This window comes from Hydractinia symbiolongicarpus, chromosome 6 (genome assembly GCF_029227915.1).
Source record: "Hydractinia symbiolongicarpus strain clone_291-10 chromosome 6, HSymV2.1, whole genome shotgun sequence".
In the NCBI taxonomy this organism is placed as follows: domain Eukaryota; kingdom Metazoa; phylum Cnidaria; class Hydrozoa; order Anthoathecata; family Hydractiniidae; genus Hydractinia; species Hydractinia symbiolongicarpus.
In genome coordinates, this window is record NC_079880.1 from 8,774,359 (window position 1) to 8,802,239 (window position 27,881).

The 27,881-nt window shown below is 34.9% G+C and overlaps 3 protein-coding genes and 1 long non-coding RNA gene across 6 annotated transcripts; 2 read left to right on the plus strand and 2 right to left on the minus strand.

The window, feature by feature from the left end:
• Nucleotides 1–38: 38 nt before the first annotated feature.
• Nucleotides 39–14,235, minus strand: LOC130647949 (uncharacterized protein C2orf50 homolog). Of its 2 annotated transcripts, XM_057453959.1 has the most exons (4): nucleotides 14,136–14,235; nucleotides 6,416–6,733; nucleotides 5,448–5,487; nucleotides 39–1,623 (listed from the first exon to the last, which is right to left on the minus strand). In XM_057453959.1, exons 2-4 carry the CDS (start codon nucleotides 6,664–6,666, stop codon nucleotides 1,429–1,431), a joined length of 486 nt encoding a protein of 161 aa, XP_057309942.1. In that variant the 5' UTR covers nucleotides 6,667–6,733; nucleotides 14,136–14,235; the 3' UTR covers nucleotides 39–1,428. The 2 variants fall into 2 exon arrangements, with proteins under 2 accessions (XP_057309942.1, XP_057309941.1); XM_057453958.1 differs by lacking the exon at nucleotides 14,136–14,235 and having other exon boundaries at nucleotides 6,416–6,800.
• LOC130647986 (uncharacterized) lies at nucleotides 8,423–22,424 on the plus strand. The gene is made up of 2 exons (XM_057454004.1): nucleotides 8,423–8,439; nucleotides 21,253–22,424. Exon 2 carries the CDS (start codon nucleotides 21,498–21,500, stop codon nucleotides 22,422–22,424), a length of 927 nt encoding a protein of 308 aa, XP_057309987.1. The 5' UTR covers nucleotides 8,423–8,439; nucleotides 21,253–21,497.
• Nucleotides 15,725–27,500, minus strand: LOC130647941 (double-stranded RNA-binding protein Staufen homolog 2-like). 2 transcript variants are annotated; one of them, XR_008982909.1, is made up of 9 exons: nucleotides 27,310–27,500; nucleotides 19,615–20,377; nucleotides 18,932–19,024; nucleotides 18,393–18,577; nucleotides 18,041–18,181; nucleotides 17,298–17,510; nucleotides 16,711–16,861; nucleotides 16,304–16,388; nucleotides 15,725–16,206 (listed from the first exon to the last, which is right to left on the minus strand). XR_008982909.1 is itself a non-coding variant. In XM_057453947.1 (8 exons), exons 2-8 carry the CDS (start codon nucleotides 20,372–20,374, stop codon nucleotides 16,375–16,377), a joined length of 1,557 nt encoding a protein of 518 aa, XP_057309930.1. In that variant the 5' UTR covers nucleotides 20,375–20,377; nucleotides 27,310–27,499; the 3' UTR covers nucleotides 15,725–16,374. The 2 variants fall into 2 exon arrangements, 1 of the variants encoding a protein (XP_057309930.1); XM_057453947.1 differs by having other exon boundaries at nucleotides 15,725–16,388; nucleotides 27,310–27,499.
• On the plus strand, nucleotides 24,510–25,686 carry LOC130647952 (uncharacterized). Its single transcript, XR_008982911.1, has 2 exons — nucleotides 24,510–24,596; nucleotides 24,681–25,686. It is a non-coding gene; the product is annotated as an uncharacterized LOC130647952 (long non-coding RNA).
• Nucleotides 27,501–27,881: the final 381 nt, after the last annotated feature.

The following is a 27,881-nucleotide window of genomic DNA, read 5'->3' on the forward strand; positions in this document are numbered from 1 at the left end:
AAGTGGTGCTTTAATCTGTAAACAATACCACGTTCATTTGTAATAGGTGAATGGCAGCGACAAAGTCAATGGACACCGGGATGTAATCTTCAGTTTCAACACCAGCTGCTCAGAAATCCTGGAATGACAAGCCAAAAAACAAAAAAACATTCTTGTTGGACTCTTTTGAGAACGACTTGTAAACAAATGGGGTTAATTATATCCTGAAAAATTTGAGGGGAAATAGTCGGGATATAACTAGCAGCAAAGAACACGTGTAACAATTTTTTATAAATCAATTTTTTCGTTACTTCTATTAGATTTTACCTGAAATATACACAGTGTACTTAAAGAAACTGGGCCGACAAATTCATCTCTTTCTTTAACTTACCCGCCATATTTATTTCGTGCATCGCTTACACAGTCCACATTTCGATTATTTGTAGCATAGTGTATATTTGGCTGACAGCAAACATGCATGATGTTCCGTCTTGCGATGCGAGTTGTTAGTTGAACTGCAGCGACAGAGTTTGAATGCTAGGGTCAAAAGATCAAAAGAAAACCGTCTTTTCCACCAAGGCCTTCTGTCTAATTGACAACGGGAAGGATAGAAGATACAAATTGCTGTTTCGGTATTACAAGAAAACCTTGGAGACAGGACTGACCAGATATGTACAAACAAAGAACTTCGTAATTTCATCGTTATTCCATATAAATGCAAAAATACAATTAGTTAAAATAAATTCAGTTAGTATAAAAAAGTATAATACGTATATACAATGCTGGGAAAGACTACCGTTTTGAGATTTTCAAACAATGTTGCTGCGAACTACAAACACCCAATAAAAAATCTAGTTGGTATAAAAGGTGGCCTATCTAAATGATGTGTCTGGCTTGTATTTTAGTGCTGGTACAAGTTGTAGAAAAAAATGTGTGTTTTAGGATCAAACCAGAGTTCATAGCACTCCTCAAAGACAACCCTCAGATGTTATCTTAAGAAACTCTCATAGTTTAAAAACTTCAAGTACTGGTCTGTTAAAACAAAATATTATTTTTAGTATATGAACAAAGACTAAAAGCCTAGGAATATATTACTATATATACACAACAGCACATTTCAACAAATTATCGTGAATAGAGAAGCTACTTTCTTTCGCGAGAGGTGTGGTTAAATGAAGAGAAGGGAAAAGCGATAACATGTAGTCACTTTACGTAAGCTGTAGTATTTGCACCAAAAACATTGTTGTAGCTATAAAATAATCGATTGATCTTTTTCATTATTTATAAAAATCCATATTAAATTAGTTCACTATTTATAAAAATCCATAATATATTAGTATTACATAAAACACTGGTAATAATGAATAAATTAAAAAAAATAAAAATAAAAATACTTACAATTTATTAACACACAAAAATTCTTAGCTAAATTCTGAAAAAACTCTATGTTCAATCGTAATATACAAGATCTTTGTTTCGTTTGAGACCTTGTGTCATTTTCTGTTGCAAGCGCTGCATAGTCTGAGCAGGAGGAGTGTTCACTCTGTGGCCGTACTCTCTAGAAGCTGTTAACGGTCTTGTCGTTGTCACCTGATAAACAGTAGGTACGACAGTAGAAACTTCTTTCTTAGGTTTTAAGTTACCCTAAAATAATAAAAAATTGGTCAGCTAAGGATAAATTTTAATAGATCTTTTTTTGATACTCTAATTCTACATTGTAAGCATCAAGTTTATATCGTAATTAAGGATATTAATGTAAAAACAATATCCACCGTGTTTTAACCTATATATTAAAATCCAGGTTAATTTGGATTCAGCTGTAGCGGGAACTGTTGTTAAGTAGTTATTATTGTCACACTCAAAGTCTTCTTAAATACACCAATTCAACATAGCGCAAGACCGCGTTAATAAAAAGACTGGGACGAGTTTGGGGTAAACAAAACCGCTCTGGCAGTCACCTTGTGTTGTGAGTAAAGTAGTGACAGAAGTTGTTTGGCTTTCTAGTCTTATTAAGATGGGTCCTGCGAATTGTGGTGTTGTTGGGTGTATGAATAACACAAGGAAATTGGAAAAGTGGAAGAAAAGTATTTGCACAGAGCATAATAGTCAGCCTCAAATTAAAAGAACTTGTGCCTCCTGTCAACCACCACCATATCGTCTGTTTTGTTTTCCCAGTACCAATCGTTATTTAGCTAATCGTTTGGAATGGGTACAGAGAGTTAAGAGAGAAAAAGATGATAAATCTTCGTGAAGTCCACGTCCAAGTGACAGGGTTTGTAGTGAGCACTTTGTGGATGCAGAACCAACCTGCAGTAATCCGTAACCATCATTAAAAATTGGGTATGATTTTAGAGAGCCTGTTCCTCAAAGAGAACTCATTCGACAGCATCAGCCACGTCCTAAAAAGGCCAAAAAGCGTACCTTGTCACCTGGCACATCTGATCAGTTAGGTCAGGGAGACCACCAGTATTGTAGACAAAAGAATACAGAGCTATGTCTTTTTTGTATTGACAAGCAGAAAGTAATTAATTCCTTGAGTAAAAAACATGTCTTTTAAACTGAAAATATCTAAAAGGCGAGAAATTTTCAATAACAGAATTCACAACTTTACATGGGTGCAAATAAAAACGGACAAAAAATGATGTTTTTAACAGGATTGTGCAGTGTAGCTGCATTCAATACAGTATTTTCCTTAATTGAGCCAAATTTACCGGCTGTAAACTATTGGCGTGGAACTAAGAGGAATCTTAGCACAAAGGTGCGGCGAAAATTTGTTAAATGTCAAAGATAAAAATTGTCTTTTTGACTTGATGAGAATTCGCTTATGCCTTCTTAACGAAGATTTTACTGACCGATTCAACATCTCTCCAGCAACATTAAAATATTTTCACCACTTGGGTACGTATCCTTAGCACTGCCCTTGGAAATTGCTTGGTAAACTGGCTTCCTCGAGAGGCTATCAGGGATCATTTGCCAAATATTTACAAGAAAATGGGACATTACATGCTGCGCTGCATTATTGACTGCACAGAAGTTTTTATCGAAAGACCAAAATCTTTAGAGCTTCAAGCACAAACCTGGTCAGATTACAAAAGCCATAATACAATTAAATTTTTAATTGGAATTTCTCCTGTTGGTTTCATCACTTTTCTGTCAGATTGTTATGGTGTTCGAACGTCTGACAAGTACATCTGTGAGGATAGTGGATTATTTGATGCTTTGGAGAGAGATGAAATAATGGCAGACAGAGGGTTCCAAATAAAAGAAGATCTACTTTTAAGATTTTGTAGTTTAAGTATTCCACCAGGTGCTAGAATAAAAGCGCAAATGACCACTGAAGAATGTAAACGTATTAAAGATGTTTGATATTGAACGAGCAATTAATCGCATGAAAACGTTTTGAATTCTCAAGTATGTTTTATCAATCACCATTGCTTCAACATGCTGATCATATTGTTCGAACCTGCAGCAGCTCTGTGCAATTTAAAGCCACGCCTCATACAAGCAAAATAATCTTGGTGAAGAAAAAAACGGCTTTTTTTAAAGCCACATATCTATAAAAAACATTATTGGTAAACACAAAGTGTTTTGTGATTTAAATTTTTTTTGATTTTGTTTTTTAAGTTTTACCTTACTTTCCTCAACTTATGCATAACAAAATCTGTTTACCTACCTTCCCACTGAAACAGTCTCAACCAAATAATATTTTTTATAAATGTGTGGCTATAAAAATAGCCTTTTTATTGTTTTTATTCCATATATAGCATGTATTGTGAGATCGTGTGTTTTAGATAATGCACATAGAAGGATCACAATTTTTTATAAGATCGTTCCAAAACACAGGATCAAACTGAACTTCCTCTACCAAAACACCATACTGAGTCCAAACGAAAAAGTTACAAAATTTTAAACCAGTAACTCCCATCTGCATTTGACACTGGGTAAAATACAGATGATTTTTGTTCAGAACTAACTTCCCTTCAACATATTTTAAATAGGGTAGATGAAATTTAGGATCATTTGGAGATGTGTAATTAATGGAGCATAGACATTTTACTTCTAAGCAAGACTTAGGACAACACGAACACAACAACATGGTACATCCACCTTTCACAAACTTTTCCACTTTGGTTTTCACTTCATGAGCTCTGGATGCAGTTATGACACCTTTGCTAAAGGCATACCAGTTTTCATTGACCTCGAGTAATGATTTCACTGCTATGAAAAGGTTTTAATAGAATTGGACATTAAAATGACATCGTTGATGCTAACAAGGGCATTGGGGTTCGGTAACTTGCCAGTGACAATCTCACGGACGAAATCTATTTCCGGTTTTGGAACAGCCGTTAAAAGAGTGCTGTCTAGAACAACCTTTTCAAATGCAGCAGCTAAATCGCAAAGCTTCAAAGTTTAAATGACACATTATAGTCTTTCTTTGATGTACTTAAGAGACCCTTTGATTTTTTGCCTGTCTTTCCAAAATCATCACGTTTAAATGTAATCTTTGATCTTGACCGGTTTTACCTCTGTACGGTTAGAGAGCCACTCACACGGTTTGCTGGTACATAACATATTGGTCAGTCCAAGCCTAACTGCTGCTTCAAGAAGAAATAACAATGCTGCTATGTGGTTGCAGGTCTCTGAGATACCAGCCATGCAGTCACAATGTGCAGACTGGGGTTCACTGGGGTTAAACATTTGGTAATTGAATATATCAGCATACAGTATGCATGGCCAAAACTTTATGCCATCATTCTCACAGAGCCATCCAGAAGCAAGATTCTTTGGATCAGGAAGTACAACACCAGATTTACTGACTGTAAGCTCAGCCTGGTAATCTTTATGTAAAGCATTCTCTACCTCCTCTGCTGTTTTGATGACTGGAACATTATTTTTACTAGCTGCAAACACCCTAGCTACTTATTCGCATTTTCTTTCCGCTAACCTTCAGACCTCTCAATCTCAAATACCTCTTTAACTCGTCTACCTTCATCTTCTCTATCATTTCAAACTACGTTCTCAAAACAACTTTCTTTCCTTTTTCCTTCTTGTGCAACTAATTTTCGGTTAGTTTTGTTTCAAACTCGTCCCAGTCTTTTTATTAACGCAGTCTCATATGTTGAATTGGTGTATTTCGATATATTACACCTCGCAGCAGAGGAAACGCCACCACTTTGTTCTTGCCTTTTATCACGTGACTTTGTTTATGTATCGGCCGTTTTTGCCGCCATATTTTGGAACTTTAGTAAAAGATACGAAAGAGATAACACATGCCTTTTATTTATCAGCTTGTGTTCAATTTTATATTATATAGTCCTCAAAGTTTCACACAAGTTACACTAAACAAACCGTTGTAACTGGTTATTTATTGGCAGTATTATTTTGAACTTAGATTTAAGTTAGAGCATACTAATTTTTTGCGAGGGTTTAAAAAATGGCCAGAACAAGAAAAACAAAGCTTAACTTACATTCGGATCATATTGTGCCAGAAAACTAAGATTGTTTTCCCTAAAAAAATCAAGCATAGTCAAAAAATGTGTGTGAGTTGTATAGAACCAGCCTGATGATTTCTCTGCAGGTGACAGGTTGCGAAGGTTCTATTGGTATGGGGCGGGTGTAAAATACGCTACTCACAGTTTGCGATGTCCGCATGATTAGACAATTAACAAGACGGCTCACAAAGGTCCTGTAACAGGGTGGCCACAATTTTTTTTTCAAGAAAAAGACGATTTAAGAGGATTTTAAAGAAGCTTTTGCACCTAATTTAGAGAAGTTTTTTTTTAAAGAGAAATAGAGGATTTTAGATGATACAGCAGTAAATAAAAACTGATACTTTCAAAACAAACAAACAAAAATTCAAGCTATACAAAACAATTAAAATATTTTTTCATGTGTCAATTGAAAACAGCAAGTAAAACTATCAAACTATTATTGATCTATACTGAAAAAAATAGAAGAGTTAAAAAGAAGATTAAGTTATATTTTTTTTTTTAAGAGGATAATAGAGGACTTTAAAGAGGGTTTTCCAAATTTTAGAGGAGGCGTGGCCACCCCACCTTAGCAAGAATTATCACAGTTTGAGGTTCGAGTTAAATAATTGCTTGTGGGTATGATCTTAGAAATTAGGCATTTATTTTAAAAAATCGTGAAAAATAAATAGTAAAATAGCGAAATTTTAAAATTCAGAATAAAACATTTTTGTTTTAGCCATAACAGAAACATTATTGTTATTTTAAAAATAACATAAAAAAATAAGTTAAAATCATTAAAACAGATAGAATATTAGACAGAATAAGAATCCTGTGTAGTTTACTTATTTATTAAATGTTTATGTGTTCTAATTTTGTAACATTTGTTTTATTCTATATGATCTGCTTTCTTGGATGACATAATTTAATGCATGCAGCACAACTAAAACAACATAATCTACATTTACCATTTCTTTTGCAGGGATCTTTCCTTCTTGCACCTTTCTTCCCAGATCATTTCTTCAGCAACATGATTGCATATTTGGTAGTCTCTTGCATTTTTTAACTTCGGTGGTGCTGATCTAATACGCTCTCTCGTTTCTTTAGGAATACATTTCTCGTGATATGAACTGGCATCTCGTATCAGAAGAGTGTTAGAAGAAAGGTACGACCTTTGTGGTTGACGGGAGCCATTGCAGAACTGGCTAGGATATTCCATGTTACAAAATCATGTGTGTTGAAAATTGTGCAACAAGATATACAACAGGACACTTTGCACTTTCTCTCTATGATTATAGTCAAAGTAGTAATTTATTTCTCAATGGACAAAATTTCTGAAAAATCAGAAAAATAAAAATAAATTTCTTAGTTTTATGCAGTACAGGTTTGTTTATTTATATTAATCTCTATAATAACACACAGCTAATAGTATTGATTGCAGGTAGGTTGATGTAACGTCAGAATACAACATTTTGTTACTTTATAAGAGAGTGACAACTGGCTGGGTACACTGCAAGAAACAAGAAAGAGGCTTTGGGACGAATGTAGCATTTTCTAAATTAAAAAATATACTTTTCAATCGAAGTACAGTACCAATGTGTTATCTTAAACACTATGGAAATTTACTAAGTCAATAATACACAGAATTGATGTAAACACTACATCGTCCATCAACTAAAACCACATGGCACAAACCTGCTTTTTACATCCCAGAAGTCCCGCACAGATAGATAGATTTTGCATATTTTACATGACTAGGGTGACAAATATTAGGGGATGTGCCCTGTCTATTATTTCCAAGAGGGCCCATGACTTAGATGGGGAGTTTTAGAGTATTTAATGCTCATTTTGAGCTACACAAACCCACTTAGGGTCCGCACTTAGACAACTCCCTACAACATCCAATAGCCCACACAGTGTGATATCTCCCCAATTTCCCTCACATGGCTTGGGTTAACTAGTTTTCCAAATCCTTAGCAGTCACGGCTGGAATTTTAAAGCAAAGCACAATAATAATGGTGAGTAAGGGCGTTGTGAGGGAGGGAGGGGGGGGGGGGGCAAATATTTGTGACGTCCCCTTGTGTCTGATATTTTTAAAATATTTCCAAAAGCAGAAAATGACTCACAACATTGCATATCAGTTGTGGCAAGCCAATCATAACTTTTTAATGCATCATTTTGTCATGATTATATTGTCACTATTTCAAATCACAGTCCCCAAAATATCCAGCTGGTGTATTCCACAGGTCACGTCACAAGACAAAATTTTAAAATGTTCCAAATTATGACATGATGAAATTGCAAATAATTTAAGCCATTCAGTTTCGTGATACAGCACCATTACAAAATACGCAATACAGAGAATTTTTAACACTCTTTTCCTTTTTTTAATTAGAATGTATGAATATAAGCTGCATGTAAACGCCTTAACCGCTTCAACATCTCAGTCTGTAAGCAAACTTAGTCCTCTGGTTCTTCTCAATAGACCCAGAGACACCACTTAAACCTTAACGTTGAGATTGAATTTAAAAAACACGCATTTCAAAAAAGTTTTTTTCAAGTGAAAAAAACTATAAAATACATGCATTATATAACAAACAGAACAGGTAATAGTTATGTTTATATCCCGTAGAACAAAGCAAATTATCGAGTCAACCTCATGCCCAGTAAAAAGGTATTTGTTCACCAGCAATGAAATGTGAGAATATATCATACAGACTTTGGCACGAGGTTATATTGACACTTATATTGAAGGTTATATTGAAACAAAAGATAGGTAAAACAAAAAATACTGAATATATACTTATCAAACACCTACAAACAATAGTTTTACAGGTACCATATAGGTGTGAAAAGTATTTCTGATAAACTGGCAATTGTTTTTTTAATTTATTTTCTTATATCATCATGTCCCTGTGGATAATTTCGGAAATGAAATATTAACCTCGTCCCAGGGTCTTTTTTTGTCTAACGTAAGCACAGGTAACTTTGTGTTTATGGCGCTGCATCACCAAAAAGGGCTACTAAAATGATTGCATCATTTTACTAAAATGATCTGCATGTTGAAACTTGAAAAATATCAAAAGCTAACTAAAAATATATGGTATATATATTTTGACCTGTGACCTGCGACCTGTGGAATACACCAGACCCAAAACATCTAAAATAAATTTTGTGTGCAATATAGCTAGCTAGTTAATTGGTGTAGTTCAGAAGTAAAAGCGTGCAAAATAAGAGGATAAATGTATTCCTAAATAGTTTACAGTTATATTTGGTATGGGCTGAGGTGCTAAGGATTAGGTAGACATTATTAATGTGTCTAAACTTTGTGCTCTAGTACTGAAAATGACTCACAATGCTGTAACTGACTTCTAATGAAGAACTCACAACTCATGACTAAACTCCTGAGGAAGGACTCATGACAAAGGACTATCCTTCTAAACCTGCGCTTGTACTGAAATGAATTACTGACATTGCAACAGACAAGACAGTTAACAAATTACTGATATTGTAACAAACAAGACAATTGACATATAAGATAAAACTCAGCCTAAAGCACTGACTTTATGTCCCAGACTATTTTTCAGTCCATTTAGCTCTGATATACCAGTAGACCATTCTGTTAAAACATTGTCTGACAGCTCCTCTGTCCAATAATCTTAATATCAGATATCCCACAGGATCCCTCAGCTGAAATGTGAAAACTAAGTATATTAATGTTAATATTATTAGGCAATCTTTTTATCAGAAACAAGGAAACAAACTTCTGGCTAACTAACTGTCTGTCACTAAATACGAACCACGGTCCTAGTTTCGTGCCTAAAAAGCAAAGTATTCTTGAATGGGTCTGTTAGAAAAAAGAGAGCCAATTTTTTTGCTAAGCGAATCTTGCACCCTTACCTGGATTTGTTTAGCTACAGGTTTAAGCTTACTGTATAGGAAACAATTTTTTTTTAGGTTTTTTGGAAAAAATTAATGACATATAGAAAATAAAATTCTCTTTCCAATGACATATATTATATTCCATGAAAATATTTGGAACATCCTTTTTTCTAGAAAAAAGCCTTTTTAGAGGTGTTATAGTACAGTCCAGATGTAAACGTATGCGTACGCTCAAGTTTCACACCTTTTTTCTCGGAGGCGGTAGTTGATTGTCTTGTTCTTAATAATTATCTTGCGAGTCTTGTAAATCATTAACTTGCGCGTAATAAACAAAAGATTATTGAAGAAAAAATAGCTTATTATAACTGCGCGTAACTATTGTTAAATAGTGTTAACATAACTATTCTCAATAGCATAATTGCAAATGTTATCAACTCTATCAATGAGACACGAAGAGCCATTGTTTAATATTTTTATTAAGCAAAAGTTTTGCGTGGAAACTAAATAAACTAGCGAGAAGGTATTGTTGGTTGCGCGGGTTAAATAAAGCTTTTAAGCGATAGAAATTATTATATTTTAACAAAGATTGAAACTTTAATTTTCATAGAAAAGCTATTTTAGATCATGTTTTAGAAGTTTAAGAACGAAAAGCGGCGATAGAAATGTTTTTTAGATCGGCTTTTCAAAATTTAAGAACGAAAAGCGGCGATAGAAATGTTTTTTTAGATCGCATTTTAAAAGTTTAAAAACGAAAAACGGCGATAGAAATGTTTTTTAGATCGCCTTTTCAAAATTTAAAAACGAAAAACGGCGATAGAAATGTTTTTTAGATCACATTTTAAAAGTTTAAGAACGAAAAGCGGCCATTGAAATGTTTTTTTAGAACGCATTTTCAAAGTTTAAAAACGAAAAACGGCGATAGAAATGTTTTTTAGATCGCCTTTTCAAAATTTAAAAACGAAAAACGGCGATAGAAATGTTTTTTAGATCACATTTTAAAAGTTTAAGAACGAAAAGCGGCGATTGAAATGTTTTTTTAGATCGCATTTTCAAAGTTTAAAAACAAAAAGCGGCGATAGAAATGTTTTTTTAGATCGCATTTTAAAAGTTTAAAAACGAAAAACGGCGATAGAAATGTTTTTTTAGATCGCATTTTAAAAGTTTAAAAACGAAAAGCAGCGATAGAAGGATCGCATTTTAAAAGTTTAAAAACGTAGGGTTTTTGCGTTTGCTTTTTATAAAAGAACTTTTAAAAGTTTCGCATGTTAAAAAATAGGTTTGACGATAAAGAAATATTACTAAAAGTTTTAAAAGTAGCATAAGTTTTTTTTAAATATTTAGATCATTGGATTTGTTGTTTTTTAAAAGAGCTTGTGTTTTTTTAATATATCGAGATTAAAATCGCGTTACTATAAATAGTTTTATTGTTAAAAAAAATAAAAATTCAATGGCCTTCGCGTTTAATTTATTCTCGCGCAGAGTATTGTTTTTAAACAATTAGTCAGGGCACTGAGTTCTGAAAAATGGTTTTGCTGCAGCAATTGGATGGTATTCCACTCCTCACATTCGGGGATATATCAGAGTTTCTTTTAAAGAGAATCTTGCGGTGTAAGTCTCAAATCATCTACTTCGTTACTGACCAGTACTTCCAGAATTCTGTGAAAGGCTATGAGAGAAGCAGACGTACCGCAGATGGAACACTCCGAGTACGCATCGAACGAAGAGATCAAAAGAAGCCATCTCAGTTGAAGAAGTACATGCCCAACGACGAAAACAAAAAAGAAATCACTCAGTTTTTATTAAACGACTGGTTCAATGAAAGTCGATTTGTAGGTCTACTAGATCGTCGTGAAATTTACTTCAATTGTTTGTCAAAATTTTTCAAAATATATGTCGTCAACGGTCGTGTATGTTGTGAAGAAGAATCGTCCTTAGAAAACCACCAAGAAGAGGCAGACACCAAGGTATTTCTCTGTTGCAACCACGCAAGCGTGACTGGCGTTGATAATGCATGCATCGTAACCGTGGACAGTGACATTGTCATATATGCTGTACATTTTGAAAATAAAATTGGAATCAACATTTATCTACAGATCGGTTCGGGTGGACGGAAACGAATCTTAAGTGTGACCAAAATTCGAGATGCTGTTGGTCCCGCAATTGCAGAGGCTCTTCCAGCTTTCCATGCTTTTACAGGTAATGACTTCACAAGTGCATTTCACGGCATAGGGAAAGTGAAGCCATACAACTTATTGAAAGCTAACGAAATATTTCAAAATGTGTTTGCCAAGCTAGGTAAATCTGCGACATTTGATGTTGACCTCTTTCCACACATTGAGCAATTTGTTTGCAAATTATATGGAGTCAGTGCAACTAACACAGATGACGCACGCTACAAAAAGTTCTGTTCGTGTAAACCTACACCTGAGCCGCAACAGCTTCCTCCAACTCGAGATGCACTACTAAATCATTGTAAAAGAGTTTCATATATCACAGCGATAGTTCGAAATTCTTTGGTTGAAAATCCAAACCTACCAAGCCCAAATGGACATGGATAGAATGTCAACGGTGAGAAACTAGAGATCATTTGGCTATTAAGACGACCTGCACCAGATGCTCTATTGGAAATGGTTTCTTGCTCTTGCCGTAAGTCATCATCTTGCGCCAAAGAAACTTGTGTTTGTAGCTCGTACGATTTGCCTTGCACAGATTTATGCTCCTGTAACTGTGTTGATCAAGGATCAGACAACGACGAGATAATTCTCGAAAATGATGTTGAAGTCGATAGTTCTGATGACGAAAGTGAGGATGACACAGAAGATGAAGAAACTTTATTTTCAGATTAACATTAATATTCTTGGTTTTTAAGTATATGTTAGATAATAAATTAGTTAGTGTATTTCCTGTCAAATATTCAATATTTTCTCATACAGAGGTTTGGTGACAAGATTTATGCGCATTAATATCATAATTACGGAGCCTAAAGTAACTTCGGCGTTATTGAGTCCCATTTTGTTTTACATTTCGACAAAAAATGCTCACGGCAATATGTTTTCTGTGGGGTTTTATAGTTATGGCTGTTAGCTTTTTTATGCTGTGACGTCATTTCTAAAAATAGGACAAGCAAGAAAATTCAAGAAGGCCAGTAAATGTTTTTTAAATGCTTTTATATATACGATTGTGCTGTGTGAATATCAGAAGTTCTCCTAAATTTCCCAAAATAAATTAACTCAGCGCCCCGACTAAATGTTTCTTGCTATGCTTTTGTTTTTAACACAAAGTAATTATTTTCGCGCAATTTGAAAGGAACTCGCTATCCTATTGTTTTTTTTAATGAAAGCAATTATTTTTGCAAGTTGAGCGTACGCGTACGCTTACATCTGGACTGTACTGTATATCCTTTACACTTTCGAGAAAATATGTGCAAAATGAGTTGAGCATATTTTTTACAAAATGATGCATGATCTAACAATAATTCTAAATGCGTGCACACATATTCAGCATAAAGAAAAAGTTCGCACTTCTATCATCTTTCTGCATACTTAGTTCACACATATTCATAACACCTATGAAAATTTTTAAAAACAAATATCTCCTTAGTAAATTTCACATACATGCCTTTTTCCGAAAGCTTCCTATTGGCTCATTGAAATTTTCGGTAATGGAAAATTATGCACAAAAGGTTCCAGGATTTTTTTGTATAAATTACTGATTAGCGAATTATGACGACAAAAAGAAAATTTTTTTTAAATAATTATATATAATTACAAATAATTTCATAATGATGTTATTAGAAAAAAAACGGGAACCTTTTTGAATTTAATTTGTGCTGAATATAATGGTGCAAAAACGAGAAGTCTGCGACCACGCGTTCAGAAAAATAAGCCATTTTAAAACGTACAGTGAAAAAAAAATGGCAAGTGTTTATTTCATTATATTTTCTTTTTGGAAAATTAGCATCTCACGAAAATACACCATCAAAAAAGTCTTTCATCAAGCATTCAGAAACAAGAAAAAAAAATTAAAAAAAATATAAAAGTATTGATAAATTATAAGGGTTTCTCTGAGACTACTCATCAAGTGAGTTTTTCCTTTACAGTAAGCCGGTTGTCACAAATATTTGGTGTTAGAGTCACCCAACCGCCCCTAATTTCTGATCAAAATTTTTCGCTTGTTGTCTTCCCACAGCCATTACCCATCATTATTGTTATGCCTCGCTTAAATATGCGAAAAAGATTCCGAGAACTAGTTAAAAACGGAGCACGGAAACTCTATTTGAAGAGGTGCCAAAGTTATCATTAAATATCGGTGATTTAATGCCGCGCGTTAATTGCTGGATGGTTGGATACAATTTTGCGAATTTTTGAGTTATCATTTGCTGACAGACCGAACGACTCTATTATTGGTGCACAAATGACTCTAACACCAGATATTTGTGATGCCTAACCTTAACAGCAGTTGAGGCACAAATGGAAAACATTATTTCACTGTGTGTGAGGTGAGTTTCCGGATCAGAAGTAGAAGTAGAATGGCAAACGTGCCCTGACACTCTTAACAGTCTAACATGCTACTACTGAGTCATGTAAAGTCATCAAAAGCCATGCTAAATGCACTATAATATTTAAGATAAAAGGAAAATAAGGAGCTAGCTAGCCAGAATTAACTTATCGTGTTAAAGTTTAAAATTTAACTTTAGTTACGGCATTTGCAAATTAGTAATAAAATAGTATATAAGCGTCCAATATAAACAGGTAAAATACGAAATATATCAAGGTGTTTAAGCAGAAAAATGCACAGATTTCTCACCTTTACATGTCAGCCATATTTGTTATGGAATATTTCTTTAGAAGTAAAATTATCGGACTAGATTTTTTTTACCCTCCGTATTTTACCCCCGACGCATACGAACTTGGGGAAAGCGGCGTCGGGCAATTTTTCTATAAACTATGTGTCAAGAAACAAACCCCAGGACGAGGATGGACTTTTTTAAAAGGCAGAAACTTCATGGGCACAAAAACATTCACGATTTCATTGGAACTAACTTTCACAAATGACAATATTTTGTTTCAATTTCGGGGAATTTAGGGAAGGAAATTAATTGAGGCAACCCTTTAACGCTCTTTTTCATTTTTGCTGTCTTCCTGCGATATAACAAAAAGTGTCCTGTTCACAAGGTGACAAGACAGTATAACTTATTTTGGCACATTATCATAAAATTCTTATCTTCGGCTTTTTCTCCTTTTTCTCCTGTATCTCAATTTTGCGCGCGACAAAAAAGATAAAACAAAATAGTTTTAGAGTCGCCCATGTAAATGGTTTTTCAGCTTTTACAATTTACACTTTTAAACCCAGGGCTTTCATCTGTTTCTAATGTAGATGGTGCAAAAGTTAAGCAACCTCGATACCAGTGTCTGTAGCATTTTTTTATCCTCATATCAAAAAACGCTACAGACACTGGGATCGAGGTTGAAAGTTAAGTCAAAAAAGAAACTTGATCAAAAAAGACAAGAAAAGAAATTACTGGAAGGCAGAATGAAAAGATGCACTTTGATGAGCCAACAGAACAAGACGGAAATGTTCACTATGAAGAAAACAGGCACTACTGAAAAAGATGGAACAGATGAGAATAAAGAAGAAATATCAATAATGAAGACACTACAAGACGAGATTAAATATCATAGCAAAGACGATCTACAACACATATGTATCTGATATACAACAACCTCTAGAGTGATTTGAGCGGACAACAACGCAACAAAGATGTCCGGTTGACATTGTAAACGGGATACTCATGTATTATACTTCTGTGGTTTATCCTGTGAAGAAACAAACACGCCGTTCAATATTCTTGACGAAGAGAAGATTGTGTTTGTTCTTTGAAGTTAAAAACTATTTTTAATTAAACGCTTTCCCTCTAATAAACGCGGGGCCTCAAAACCAGGTACTAAAATAACAGTCCTGGGTGCTTATTAAAAGGATTAACTTATGATTCTGAACATCACACGTAAAAATACGTTCGTACACCGCTTTAACATTAAAAATGGTACCTCTGTTTTTTTAGATTTTCGTTGATTCTTTATGTCGTTATCAATATTCCCAGATTGACAACTAGCGTTTCGAAACATCAAGGAATTTTTACGGCTATCTCATGTAACTCGGAACATTCCAACTTTAAACTTTTGCAATCTCTTGAAGCAAAATTACGTTATCTCAAATTTTCGATATCTTGACCTTTTTGTCGGTCACCTAAAACTTCGAGATATCAAGCGTCAAGTGTATTAAGACCCGACGGCAGTTAGATGTAAAAATGCCTGATTCATTTGAAATTGACGAAGGAGGAACTTTTTCAGACAGCCAGCATTTTTTTGGTTTAGTTAAAACCGATAACACGTGTATACGAGCCTAAAATATTTCTTTGGATAAACGAATTGACAAAAAATTGTACAAGTAACACAAGTATATTTTTTTCACGAATATTGAAAAAAAGGTAAAACGACACGTTTAAAGAAAGGCGTAAAAATCGCTTCAGACTCGCACGCTAATATAAGACAACAACATATAAACGATACGTACGCGTCCACAAACGTTTCGAGTAAAATAAAAAAAGAAGTTACGTGTATAAATATTACACGCAAACGTTAGTTGATCTATTTTGTAGCTCCACCAGAACTCTCTTTCCCGCATTGGCCGAACTTCGTTCGTTCGTTCGTTCTTACTCCGTTCATGTGTTGACGCTAAGAGGATAGAAATAGAGACGACTTTTATCCTCCTAGGTTAACCTCATACGACTTGCTGACGCCAGATACGCTACTGGATAGATCATCTACCGTTTGGTATATAACTTTTTCAAAATATATACATTTTTATTCCCATCAATGAATTCCTGGCTTCGCACCAACTTTTGACAAAAACTAAGAAGTCTACAAGTACTTTTCGTTGAAATTTAAAAAAAGTAAGGTGACCAGGAATTCAAAGAATTACGTTATCGGTTTTTGTGTAATAATAAAAGAAATTAAAATTGTCCTCAATTTGTGGCGCATGTCGTCTATATACCCGAACCTAAAAGAAACAAAACAAATATATACTAAGCATTGGATGCAGATATAAAAAAGAAAATAAAACTTTTTAAAAGCTAAGTGTACATCCACCAATTTTCCAATATAATAACAGTCTACTGCTTCTTAGCACAACTCGTACTTTTCTTTTGATTTAAATAAATTCTTTATTTATTATTTTTTTTTTTACATTTTCCCGTTTACATTCTATTTTCACATTCCTGTTTTTCTTTCTAAAAGTGGTTTTCGTGGGTAAAAGAAATATTCCACCGCAAAATCTTTACGCCTTCAAGCAACCTGGCGACACAACCTTACACTGCACATACCTTCAGTTTTGGTCTCGCTGACTACCATAGCTTGCAGTGCTTTACTGGCAGCGTCCTCTCTTGATGCATCCACCGTCTCGCCTATGCCCTGAAACACTTCTGGTGGCGTGGTGTAGACAGCTAGATGTGACGAAAACTCACCAAGTTTGTCCTGAACAAAGCACATGGTATGAGAAAACATTTTAATTGCTAATTCTAAGAAAAGGAATTATTTTACGCAAGCCTTAGGCAGCCTTTTATTCTCTGGTTTCTAAATTCCCCACAATTATTGCTTCTGGACCTATTAGAATAGTAACGTGCCTATTTATCTGGTACATTATTAAGGCAAATACTCTTTAATTAATCCCAAAGCATGTGCCAATGCAGGTATGCGAAATTCAATGCCTGTGTTAATGCAGGTAAGAAAAACACAATACGCATGTGTCACTGCTGGTAAGAAAAACACAACGTATGTGTCAATGCTGGTATGTAAAATACAATGCCTGTGTCAATGTTGGTAAGAAAAACACAATATGCATTTGTCAATGCTGGTAAGAAAAACACAATGCCATGTGTCAATGCTGGTAAGAAAAAATTACTTTCGTTACCTTAACAAAATCATTGTACATAACTTGAAAGCCTTCCAATCTTGCAACGTAGTCAAGTTTTTGTTTCGCCGTGGGAAAAGCTTGGCTCAAGTCGCTGTTGTTAACAGTTATCTTCTGAGTGACGGGACTACCAGGAGCACGGTTGAGCATAGTTTTATCCGACTTTAAAACATCTATCGCTAGATTGAGTAATTCAGTCCCATTTTCTTCACTCTAAAATCAAAATAAATAGTTACTTTAGAACGGTACAATCTCCTAAATTAATTCACATTAAAGGAAATTTTGCATACTAATTTTTAAGGATTTTTAGGAGAATTTAGGGGGACTCAGTACTTTTTTTAGGAGATTTCTCTAAATTGTGGGGAACTCATGCAACAGTGTTAGGAGAATTTAAATTACTGAAAGTGTAAATTACTATCACAAAAAGCAAAAAATATTGAAAAATTAAATAAAGAAGGCAAATTAAATTGATCCCAAAAAAACATCCATTTAAAAAAAATGATTTTCGAGAAATGTAAGAGTTTTTTAGGGGTTTTCATAAAATATAAGAAAAATTTTAGGATGTTTTAGGATTATATAGGAGGAATTTATTTTTGAGGATTTTAAGATGTGGAAAGCCTGAAATTAATTGATTGATGCCTGATTACTAATATTTTGATTTGTGTTTCTGTTCAGCACAACCAAAGTAGCCTTTTTGAATTACACACGCCAGGTCTGTTTTTTAACTCCTTATTTTTACTTACTTTCTTTTCAGTTACACCATGTGCTTTTCTTTGTTCTTCAAGATCAATGCCGAATGATTTTAGTAAGTTTGTTGCAGAGTTTAATTTAGCAGCTTTTTTCGTTACCCCATATCCAGCAGCTTTATGCTCCTCTACCGATGCCTAAAACGTTAGGGCTGTCATATCAATGAACATTGTTGTTATACAGAAAATATAAAAGCAAGGTTGTTTGTAAGTTTTCATACAAAAAGTTGTTTTTGTAGAGGTGGCGCTTATTGAAAACATGTTTTGAATTGCTTAAAGAGTGTACCATTACAATACAAAGCAATATAGAAAACTGATCTTAAAACTATTTCTTAACAAAGCTCAATACCTCGATATGATACCTCATCAGTCCCTTCTGATGAGGGCCTGCATCAGATATCAAAGTAAAAACCGGAGCAGGTTCTTTGCGCAGTTGCAACAGCTGAGTTAAGTATGTGACTGCATCGTGACTTGGATCGATACCGTTGTCCAGTTTTTCTGTTTTTTTTTTGCCGTGACGCTGTCCCTTAGGACCTTTAGAATAACACAAAATGTGATGTGAAAAAGGTATAAAAATTGTATGATAAAACAGAATTTACAAAAAAGGGTAGTTCATAACTGCGTTGTAATTTTTCCTAAGTTTTTTCCTTAAAATCTGTACCATTTTCTACAAGTGACAATAAAATACCAATATTTTTCTGACCATCAATCAGAACCAGGGTTTCTGTCAATTTTCTTGTAATACTTTAACAATTCAAAATCTAGCAGACACACACTGAACGCAGGCCAAAAGTTGTAATCTATAAGTTTGTAGTAAGTAACAAATATCCTCAACACAAAGTGATTTGTAACAAGTTTTTCTGAACTACAGAATCTTTACAAACTAACCTTTTTTAGGTTCTGGGGGTGGTAAATTTTGCAAAAGAGCCAGCATCTTTTCAGCAGCATCATTTTTTGCAGCCTTTTTCCCAATGCCTCGACCTGTAAGTGTAATGGCTTGTAAGACTGATACATACTTTTTAAAGTGAAAATAAAGTGTTCTATGTAAATCTGTGAAAATATTAGTTAAAAAAGAATAATATATGCCAAAATAGAACTGCAACCATTTTAAAACAAAAAAATGTGAAATTGTATGTGTAAACTTTTTGCAAATTTTGTGGGAAAAACTTTTATGTGTTAAAAGAAGACACTCCCAACAAACAGCCACTTTTACAAGAAGTGTCAAAAATATAAAAAAAGTATGTAGGAATAACTATTTTTGTCATTGCAGATAGGTTTAAAAAAGCAAACACATTATGCTTATTGTCTACTTATTGTCTACTGTGTTCACAAGAAAACAGTGTACTGTGTTCACAAGAAAACAGTGTACTGTGTACAATAACAACTAATCAGAATCACACAGACTCCAATGTGAAGTCTTTGTGCAATTCTGATTAGTTGTTGTGATGCTACTACCACTGACAGTTTTTCCATCTCATAAAACAATAGTAGACATCTCTTTGTTGCACATTGGACCATTGTTGACAAAGTCAACATGTAGTAAATACACGTGTATTTATAGTCTTACTTACCGAGAACTTGTTTTGAACCAGTTATACATTTAATATAAAACTTTTTCACATGGGCAGGACCAGTTTCATTCACTGTCTCAAAAGAAACTTCCATACGATGCCTATTCGCAAGTTCATATAGATCAGCAACAAATGATGGTGGATTAATTACTGCCATTGTGTTGTCTTTTCCCAGCTGCACAGTTGACTGTTGTTGTTGTGCACGTTCAATCTCCATCATTTTGGCTTGTTCCAACAACAGTGGCCGTAGTTCCTGGAGAGCATGAGAAGCTGCATTCCCTCTTGCTTCAGATTTCGTATGACCTTCTCCTATATATGCTCTCTCACAAATAGTAACAGACATTCTCCATAATCGACGAAACTTCTGAGACATTCGAGAGGGCCTTTGTAGTACACCATGGTGATACTGTTGTGAAACAAACAAGCTTTCATATTCAGGCCTCGGTGGTAATGAAACACTATCTAGTTCACGGTAAGTAGCTGTCTGGCCACTCTTCATAGATAATATATTTAGTTCAACAGTTGGGTTTACGTGTAAACCAGGTGCACCTTCCATCAAAGCTCTAGATGCAGCAGCATTGCGTGCATTTTTCAAACTACTGCCAGCTCCTTCAAAGGGCCCATGTCCGCCAATGTGCAGATGAACTTTGTACAACTTCTGATGAGCAGGGCCAGTTTCACTAACAACTTTGTAATGTGCTGTTACCTTGTTGCTTTTTGCAAGCTCGTTTAAGACACTGCTAGGTGTACTGTTTGCCATGTTCTAAAAAACATTTATACTGTTTATTAGGGGAGGGTGGTTTAAAGATAAACATTATTGTATGTTTTCCGATTCAGAGGTTTGCCAGTACTCTCTTTCCTGTATAACTGTGTTTTATATTTGATACATAAGTGTGGAGTTGCTAAAAATGCCTGATTTTTGACAACTCCACACTACATTTCAAATTAAAAAAGAACCCTTATCCCAGACGAAAGGAAGTTCCAGGGGTGCTTGTTACAATACAGCAATAGTTAATTAAACCTTGGCATATTTATTTGTGAACCAAGTTGACACCCAAGTCAAAAGACTGCTGTTTAATGTGTACGTGCAGGTTTTACATTTTTGGGAAAATCAAAGGGAAATAAACCTTGCCACTAGTGTGCATGTTTTTTAAGATAACAAGTTTTTTAAGATAACTTGGGTGAAGGGTCTCCTTAAGAGACAAGAGAGGAGTTGAACGTCCTCCACCATACCTTAGTTTAAAGGGGCGATTGTGGAAGTCCCATGAAATGCCACATAGTGATGGTGATGGTGTCACTTTAAAAAACACCCAGTCCGGTCTGTGAACGGTTGGCGCTAGGAAGGGCATCCAGCTGTAAAACAATGCCAAAACTCTTTATTAATGGCCGTAAGAATAGTTAATCAGACAAACTGCGTAAACGGGGCTGGAACTCTAATGAAGATTGGCAAGGCTGCAGGAGTATCAGGTATTGTTGCAGAGATGGTAAAAGCATCTGGATATATTGGAGTTGAGCTTATTACAAGTCTTGCTAACCAGATCATAAAGGATGGTGCTATTCCGAGTGAGTGGCAGTCGAGTGTAATAGTGAATTGTTTCAAGGGCAAGGGTGATGCATTAGAAAGGGGTAACTATAGAGGTTTGAAGTTGGTTGATCAAGTAATGAAAGTTATTGAAAGAGTGATTGATAAGTTACTTAGAGAAAGAATTGATATAGATAAGATGCAATTTGGTTTTGTTCCAGGGCGTGGCACTACAGATGCAATATTTTTACTCAGACAGCTTCAGGAAAAGTATTTAGGAAAGAGAAAGAATCTTTATTTTGCCTTTGTAGATTTAGAGAAAGCTTTTGATAGAGTGCCACGTTAAGTTATTTGGTGGGCTATGAGAAAATTAGGTGTGGATGAGTGGCTAGTTACGATGGTTCAGTCTATGTACAGCAATGCTAGAAGTCGTGTCAGGATTAACGATTCACTTAGTGATGAATTTAGTGTAAATGTTGGTGTACATCAGGGTTCTGTACTTAGTCCTTTGTTGTTTATTCTAGTCTTTGAAGCGCTCTCGATGGAGTTCAGAACAGGTTGCCCATGGGAGTTATTGTATGCAGATGATTTGGTTCTCATAGCAGAGTCGATGGAAGAATTAGTTGAAAAGTTTGAGAAGTGGAAGAAAGGACTAGAAGAGAAAGGGCTGAAGGTAAACACAGCAAAGTCTAAAGTCATGATAAGTAGCATTGCAGCCAAGTGTGACCTTGTAGTTGGAAAGTGGCCTTGTGGAGTTTGCAGGAAAGGGGTTGGTAGTAAATCAATTTTTTGTCAGACTTGCAAGCATTGGGTACATAAGAAGTGCAGTAGTATTAGTGGAAGGTTAAGAGCTGGCATACAGTTTGTATGCAAGCGTTGCAAAGGTGAGATTATAGAGAATGAAGTATTTCCAGCTTTAATGATGTACAACAGTGGCTCGTTAGAGATAGTTAAGAACTTCTGTTACTTAGGTGATATGTTGGGCAGTGAAGGGGGTGTTGGAAGAAGTGTTACTTGCAGGATAGGTTCTGCTTGGAAAAAGTTTAGAGAGTTACTTCCTTTATTGACTAGCAGAGTCCTGTCAATTGAGGTAACCTCCTGCCAAGACTTTCTCTGTCTGCCTCTCCCCCAAGAGGGTACAGGGCAGAGCCATGTTGGGGGACAAGGTTTATATGACAGACACGAGTTAGAGTCAGTATCAAGGCTACATGCTAACACTCCACGCTCTGCCGTATTTTGTTTGATTGCGGTCGAACTAGGGCGGCCCCATTTGGTACAGGAAGCCTGACACCCAGAGAGCCAGCGTAATGCTAAACCAGTTTGCGTATTTTAATCAACTACGATGTAAGCTAATAAAATTGCCAGAACACGGAAAAGCTTTGACTAACGAGAAACACAGTTTATCCTCACAGACGAACTGCAGTATTCCTTTGTCTCTTATATAAAAAAATCGCAATATTTTAAGACATAAGCACTTAGTTTGGGCGACTAAACTGGTATACTAAACTGGATACGCCACTGTTTCCTAATGTCACGACTGTTAAGCACATGGCAATGCCTAAAGCAGCTACTAACTCCACCCGAGACAAGTCGTCAATCATTAAATAGACTTTAGAAATAATTCCAGTGGGTCTCACATCAGAAAAAAAACACAGAAAAACACATTAAGATGTAAATTACGGAAATTCGATTTGACGTCATAACAATTTTTTGGAGGTGAAAAGTTTTTGTATTTTAGGTGAAGAGAGTGCTAAGCTAGACACATTTTGGAGTTTTAAGAACAATGTTAGGAAGTTTGAGCAAAGATAACTTTTTGGAACAAAATCTAGATAGCTAAGCATCATTTCCACACAGATTTTTCTTGTGGTTACCTTTCGTTAGCTAATTATTCTTCCATTTCCACATTTTTTAGCATTCTTCCCCTTTACGAACTAGGTTTGTTTTCACCCTGCTAAATTTTAAAAATGGCGGATGTAGCACAAATGTGATTCGTCAATTAGGCAAAATGTCAAAACACTACGGCAACAAAGCAGAGCCAAATCGTCAAATAAGACGTTTTAGTCTACAGTACAGTCTGAATGTAATCTACCGCGGACGCGAAACTCACATGAATAGTTACACAGAACAATAACATTGCGATATCTTTTGTTTTTTTAAGAAAATAATTGCCTCGCTGATAAACAATGACCGCACGCGATAGATTGTTTAATCACATTATGTTGCAAGATGAATTTTAGCAATCTATTTTTTTGAAATTTTTAATTGCAGTAATTAAGCTTTTTTTATAGATCGCATTTTAAAAGTTTATAAACGAAAAACGATGATAGAAATGTTTTTTAGATCGCCTTTTCAAAATTTAAAAACGAAAAACGGCGATATAAATGTTTTTTAGATCACATTTTAAAAGTTTAAGAACGAAAAGCGGCGATTGAAATGTTTTTTTAGATCGCATTTTCAAAGTTTAAAAACGAAAAGCGGTGATAGAAATGTTTTTTAGATCGCATTTTAAAAGTTTAAAACCGAAAAGCGTGGATAGAAATGTTTTTTTAATCACATTTTAAAAGTTAAAAAACAAAAAGCGGCATTAGAAATGTTCTTTAAGATCACATTTTAAAAGTTTATAAACAAAAAGCAGCAATAGAAATGTTTTTTTAAATTGCATTTTAAAAGTTTAAAAACGAAAAGCGGCAATAAAAATGTCTTTTCAGATTGCATTTTAAAAGTTTATAAACGAAAAGCGGCATTTAATAGTTGTGAACAATGCTTCTCATACGTTTCTTAAATTAAATGTGCTGGAATCTTTTTAAGTAATTTAATCAGCAATACATTCTCGCGTAATTTATTATAAAACTTTGCGAAAGATTTTTATTTTTTAATTACTTCACGCTAATACTTCAAGGTACTGTCCGGTAAAATATTAAAACTTGATATTAGTTACATCTCGGCACAAAAGTAAAGAAAAAAGTATTTAAATACAACCAAAATTGTCTTTCATAAGTTTAAACTGAATTTGTTTACTTGACCATGCCATTCTCAATCGCCATCTTTACTGAACTTCGAACGCGGAAAAGGACTGGGTAAAAACATTAATATGCGCAATTTATGCAATGACGTATTCTTTGGGTTACCCCCGTGTAAAGACTGGCGCGTGCAGAAAGAGAAATAAAGAAAAAAAAGTTAATGATATTCCCAACAGAATTTTTTTACGTTTATCAATCATGTTCACAAGCAGAAATTAAAACATAATTGGATTTCAGTTTGAGCTAGAACGGCCCAATAACAAACAACAAATTCCCTCTTATAATGACGATGGCCCAGACGCACCAGAATTACCCGCTGCTTCTCGCACAGATTTATATATCAGTGAGTGCTGCTTATGTGAAAATTGCGAGAGGATGCCTTCAGCTGTTGAGTGTTTGTGCTGTAACGAGGTGGACACTATCAAATACTTACAACTACGGTACCTATATAATTTGACCTCACATTTTTCTACTGGTTGTATTATAAATGAGCGCCTGGGTACAAGGTTTCTATTGTGTTTTAGATAAGAAATGTATAACAGAGCATACTAAACAGAGCACGAAGATGTCAACGCGGTTGTGATTTTAAAGAACACTTTGTGGACAGCGTTAGTCGCTCTCCACGATCGGGAAAGCCGTGGACTTAAAAAATCCCTAGCACTCTTGAAATTTCTGTTGTCATAGTATTTCCAATCTTATTATTTGAGGATGATATTTTTAGATCTTATCGATATGCGGCATACCGCCAATTCTGTTGGTTTGTTCATAACCACTTGGGAAAAGGCGTTCGTCGGGTTATACCATCTTGTTTCGTGTCTAAGATACGTAGAGAATATCCAAGTACCAATAGGATGTATACTGGCTTCAAAGAAGATGAAGAAATATCTCAAATTGATTTTTCTCGGACAAATGAAGTTGACGATGAGAATATTTGATTGTAAATTAAAAACAACAGTCTTTTGCAGGAGAGGCGTTCGATCGCACGCGCACGTCGTGGCACACGCGTAAATCGTTTCAGGCGTGCGATTAATTAAACGCCTGAAAAATTAATAATGAGTTTTAGAAATCAATCCTATAAAATCCCATTTTACAGCAAGCGATGGCAGCCTTCGAAATAATTTTTGGAGTCTCGTCAGACTTTCGTCGGACAAAACGTTGATAGATTTCCGTCTTCGCCGAACACTTTTAGATCTCAGAATTATCGAATAGTCCTGGTCATTTTCATCCACGAGCAAGCCTATTCATAGCCAACCTGACCATCCTAGCTAATTCACCAACTCCTGACTTAGCTAAAAGAACTACGTAGACATGAATGTCTTTTGCCTGGCCCCTTCGTCGTTGGTAACCAGGTCTTACACAAGAAATCCAGCCATGCGGTTCTTAACTTATGCGGAGGTGAACACCGACGGAGCACGGATGAATCAAGTCTGCAAAACTGCACTTACGGGCGGAACAGACATTTTATCATGGATTTAAGTGTAGATAATTTCTTCATTTGACAAAACAATTGGAAACCATAGCTGGTCCGAATTGACTGGGGTTTTTTTCATGCCCCAAGTGTTATTTAAACAATTTTAATCTTTCTGGGGGCGTTTAATGGGCGTTTTTTCGAAGCATTACGGTATAAAAAGTATAAATATAAATAACCTCAAACCAAGTATTTCTTTTTGTTTGCTAATTAAGGTAGCTTTGGTAATAGAATAGGGGCATTGGGAACGAGGTTTATAATTGTGGAGGAAGTATAAAACTATATAAAACACAATTTATTTAATGCGTTTGTATTTTCTATTCTTTCTTCTTTTGCTGGTCGGCTTTCTGGAGTACAATATATGTACGATATGAAAACAACAGTTGTCATATCGTTTGGTATATTACAAAAAATGATTCAGATTCGTCAAGGAGTTTAACTTGTAATGTCGCGTCAGATTTTTTCATTTCATCATCGCACGTTGCTGTCTGCGTTTAAGCATTGGCCACTCCAACGGATGTCTGCATAGATCTTTTACGTAAATAATCTTACCCGTGTCTGGTCTCAGTATCGGCACAAAAAATAAAGCAGCTTTAACATAATCTACTTTAATTTGTGTAGAGTCAGACATTCTGTTTGTGTGGACATTAAGTTCTATTTCTGAAAGTGAGTTGCATGCTTTGAAATTAAATATTCATAAATTGCTACATTTTTTTAAAAAGGGGGTAAAATATTTAAAAAAAAAGATTAAATTAATCTGGTAATATTGTTCAGAGTAAAACAATCATTTTCTATTTACAATGTTTTGACTTGCCGAGAACCCAACGCTTACGTCACAACAAAATATTATTTTAGCCTCCCTTTCGTGTAGAATAGCTTCGGTATAAATTTGCTTTTGACAACGTGCGATATGAAAAATTTGTAAACATAAAAGAAATGTTATTCAAGTTGTAAAACTTTAGAAATATAACCACTTACATTTTCGCAACAAATAAGAGAAGTGCAATTAAGTTCAGGCTACTTTTTTATTATTATATTTTTACTGGACAGTACCTTTAAGAGAAAAGCTTATCAATACTTTTACACAATGCATCTCGCTATTACAAGAAATATAATTGATCCAATATTTCTTCGCGAGCACATTGTTTAAGACGCAAATATAAACTCGCAAAACCCTTAAGGGATTTAATTATAACAAAAGACAAACGGCTGCCACCCTCCACACAAAGGTGTGATATTACCGTGTATGCGGTAGATTTTTTCTTTTTCGCTTTACAAACATTCACCTTGTTCACTGGCATTTCTGCAAAATTGTTTTTAGGGATGACTCATAGTGAAAACCCTGAAGTTATGTGGCAAACGGAGTTGCCAGATTGTCACTTAGATAACCATGTAATTTAGAGGACGGAATATATATATATATATATAGCTATATATACTAGTTTTTTTTTCACTCAAAATTGAGAGGAATTGAGGAAAAGTTGTTAAAAATTCTATTTTGAGGGAGATTTTTTTAAAATTGAGGAGAAAGTCTTCTAAAGAGCGCGACAACGACGTAAAGTGCCATACTGAGAAAAATTACTAAAATCCCTGAGATAAGGGGCTAGCTAACTGAAAATGTAAACAAGAGATGCTATATATAAAAAAGAAAATATGTGGTCATTAAATAATAAAATATATCTTACCAATTCTGTGAGAAACAGAGCACTTCAATGATCAATATTCCTAAACAAGCTTAGCAAAGACAACCCACAATTGTCACTCCAGAATTCTTCTTTCTGCCATTCACATTCACATATATGTGACGTCACGGCTGTAACCTTCGGTTGTCGTAAAAAACCAATACTTCTGATGTGCCAAGCAAACTCGATTAAATCTTTATTTATTAGTGCTAAAAAATTGTGTGACAGGAGCGAATAATGAATTAATTTCAGAAAATTTTATAACTTTTAATGTCTAGATTTGCTACAAAATCAATACTCTGAAAAATTAAATTTTTTGCCATCTGATGTTTCTTATGCGACACACCTGCTTTGTTTAACGTAAAAGGAATTATTTTGGTTTTTTTGGGAGTGTTCGACCACATCACGAGTATCATTTAATATTCAATATGGTAGACACATTCACTTTCCTTTTCAAAGTAGGTTTGTTTACGCATCATAATATCGCGTCTTGTCCTGTTGCCCCGCCGTGTGTCTTCTGGCTATTGGCTCTTCTTCATTGTTTTGCTAGCAGCAGTGGCGGTTTAGGTTATATT

Bases quoted from the DNA above. Each gene is read 5' to 3' on its own strand.
- LOC130647949 (XM_057453959.1), bottom strand. From the start codon at position 6,666: ATGGAATATCCTAGCCAGTTCTGCAATGGCTCCCGTCAACCACAAAGG. The intron at 5,488-6,415 runs GTAAATGTAGAT...TGATTTTTTTAG, and splicing joins AGATCCCTGCAAAAGAAATG to GGAAAACAATCTTAGTTTTC. The intron at 1,624-5,447 runs GTAAGTTAAGCT...TTATTATTTTAG, and splicing joins TGGCACAATATGATCCGAAT to GGTAACTTAAAACCTAAGAA.
- LOC130647941 (XM_057453947.1), bottom strand. From the start codon at position 20,374: ATGGCAAACAGTACACCTAGCAGTGTCTTAAACGAGCTTGCAAAAAGC. The intron at 18,578-18,931 runs GTTAGTTTGTAA...GTTATTCTAAAG, and splicing joins ACCCCCAGAACCTAAAAAAG to GTCCTAAGGGACAGCGTCAC. The intron at 16,862-17,297 runs GTAACGAAAGTA...TGCTTTGTTCAG, and splicing joins TGTACAATGATTTTGTTAAG to GACAAACTTGGTGAGTTTTC.
- LOC130647986 (XM_057454004.1), top strand. From the start codon at position 21,498: ATGAGAAAATTAGGTGTGGATGAGTGGCTAGTTACGATGGTTCAGTCT.